This window comes from Bactrocera latifrons, unplaced genomic scaffold (assembly GCF_001853355.1).
Source record: "Bactrocera latifrons isolate USDA-ARS-PBARC rearing strain unplaced genomic scaffold, ASM185335v1 scaffold_123, whole genome shotgun sequence".
Lineage (NCBI taxonomy): Eukaryota > Metazoa > Arthropoda > Insecta > Diptera > Tephritidae > Bactrocera > Bactrocera latifrons.
The window spans coordinates 418,645-421,236 of record NW_017534664.1 but is presented as its reverse complement, the minus strand read 5'-3'; the positions used below and the strand labels follow the sequence as shown (position 1 = coordinate 421,236).

Genomic DNA, 2,592 nt, shown 5'->3' with positions numbered 1-2,592 from the left:
TCCTTGGCACGATTTTATAATTTCTGATCTATAGCGTCGCGAAAACCTTCCGATCAAGACTTGATGAAATCAAATTCGCTCAGTTATCTAATCCAGCTTTGAATCCGTTATTGTTGCGGTTTTGAATTGTGCAAAATTTTTGGATAACTTCCTCAGAAATCTGCATGCATAAATCGATATTTCTTAACTAGCTGAGGTACTCATGGTTTAACTACTCATCTCAAACCACATTTGGATGTTCAAGAGGATCCGGAATTAGGAAAAACACTAAGACGGAAAGATTAATTTGCAAGTGTGGAAATTATGAATTGTGAAAAACAGTTATGAGAGGATAAGTAAGACACGTAAAGAAAGAGTGAAGAGAGAAGTCTATGTTGTTGGTAGTGGGAGTAGTAGTATATGACTATATAAAGTTTGTAATTTTCAAAACTAAACGTTGGAGACCATAGAAAAAGTTTATAGAAACCTAAACAACGTGACAAGCTGAGCCGATTTATGCTCTGAAATTTTGCACACGTCTTTTTCTGCTTAAAAGTTATTCATTTGTCGAAATCGCCGAGATCGCGCGACTATAGCATATACATAAATGTCATAGAAATTATTCAGCCGATACCTAGTTCTGGTATGGCAATTTTCTTTGTTTGACAAGATATCTTCCTAAAATTCGATATGACTTACTTTCTAAAGCAACAGTAGAATTTCTTGAGAGATTGTTCAGATGCGACTACTAAAGCCTATAGCTGCCATACAAACCGAGCGATCAGAATCAAGTTCTTGTACGGAACATTTTTAGAATTGACAAATTATCCACCCGAAATTTGGTCAGCGTTATAATATCCGAAATGTCGTTCAAATCGTACTACAGTAGCATATAGCTGTCAAACAAACCGAACGAAAAAAATCAGATCTCAATATGGCACACTTTTTATTTGTTAAATTTTTCTTCTTATTTTCCACTTTATCTAAACCCTTTAACATTTATCAGCGTGAACACAACTAAATAATAGTATGCACAACGATCTAACCTATCCTCATTTTATTAAATTTTACAAATAACTAAAAATATATAATTTTTTTCTCATTACAGGGTCTGGGTCATATCAGCGGCTGTCACATTAATCCAGCCGTAACCGTCGGCTTCCTCGTTGTTGGTGAGATGAGCATCTTGAAGAGTGTGCTCTACATCCTAGCGCAGCTAATCGGCGCCATAGCTGGAGCAGCGGTCATAGTCGTAAGTTCGAGGCATAGCAATTAACAAAAAATATATTAAATGCCAATATTTTTCACTAATTTATTAGGCCGCCGTTACTGAGGAGGTAGCCGGCGCCAATTTGGGTGTGTCTTTATATGCCAGCACACTCGATGCTGGACGCGTGGTGCTCATTGAGGCTTTGATCACCTTCCTGCTGGTGTTCGTGGTCAAAGCTGTGTGCGATCCCGGACGCACAGACATCAAGGGCTCAGCGCCACTCGCTATTGGTCTTTCCATCACGGCTGGACACTTGTGTGCTGTAAGTAGAAAGTATATATTTATTGGAATTTTCATTTTTTCTTTTATTTATTATTATTTTTTTATTTTTATTTATTTTTTTTTTTTATCTTCTTTTAACTCACAAGGTCAAATTGACTGGGTCCAGCATGAATCCGGCACGTTCCTTTGGTCCCGCTGTCATTCAGAACGTATGGACGGATCATTGGGCCTACTGGGTGGGACCGCTCGCCGGTGCCGTTGTTGCCGCCATCATTTACCGATTTGTCTTTAAGGTGCGCAAGGGCGATGATGAAGATCACTCTTATGATTTCTAAACCATGCCGCATGAGAATGTCGCTGTAAAATGAGTACAGCAACAAAACGCAGCTATGTGAGGCACACAACCACAGCAATACATACACACGTCCATATGCCTCAAAAATGCATGAGCTTACAAGTGACGACGGGCATTTTTGTTTTTTGTTTTTGACTACTTTTGCCAATTCAAATAGTTATCAGCGGCATAAGCTACTATACATAACTTACTTACATACATAAGTATGTATGTATGCATGCACGCACTTGTATTGAAAATGAATATGAAAATGTTGCGTATACGCCACACCACCATTTGTATTATGCATAATTTTATTTGTAATTTTAATTTTTAGTGAAATAAGCACCCTATATATGTTTATATATCGACACTTGCAACTCATATGCCAAAAGTACAATCCTTCATACGAGAAATTGGGCGCTTACCACCCAGCAGCGCACTACTTCAGCACCCCACTCATTCGCCCGCGAGCACCCATTCCGAAATCCACACATTCCCGCCGCCCACAGTTACCAAAGTGTGCAAGTAATTGACGGCAAACACGAAAAAATTTTTTGTAAATTTTTGCAAAAAACAACAAAATTTTTTGTAATTTTCTATAATTGCTAGCGCACAATTTTCGCAACAAACAAATGTGTATAAGCAGAAATTCCGAAATTTTGTCTTCTCAAATTATTCACCACCCAGCGTAGTTTCTATACTAACTGTAAAACGCATGCATAAAAATTTTGTATTTTTGTATGTCAACACTTTGAAGAAAATTAAAAAAAAAAAAAAAAAAACG

General features: G+C 37.6%; 1 protein-coding gene across 2 annotated transcripts in view; it reads left to right on the top strand.

Annotated features, from left to right (window-relative positions):
- Nucleotides 1-2,592, top strand: part of LOC108978511 (aquaporin) — a 77,371-nt gene extending 74,779 nt beyond the window's left edge. For both annotated transcript variants that reach the window (XM_018948845.1, XM_018948846.1), the window contains 3 exons: nt 1,088-1,231; nt 1,299-1,511; nt 1,618-2,592. In XM_018948845.1, coding sequence (XP_018804390.1) covers nt 1,088-1,231; nt 1,299-1,511; nt 1,618-1,806 — 546 coding nt within the window. In that variant the 3' untranslated portion in view covers nt 1,807-2,592. The remainder of the gene's footprint in view (nt 1-1,087; nt 1,232-1,298; nt 1,512-1,617) is intronic.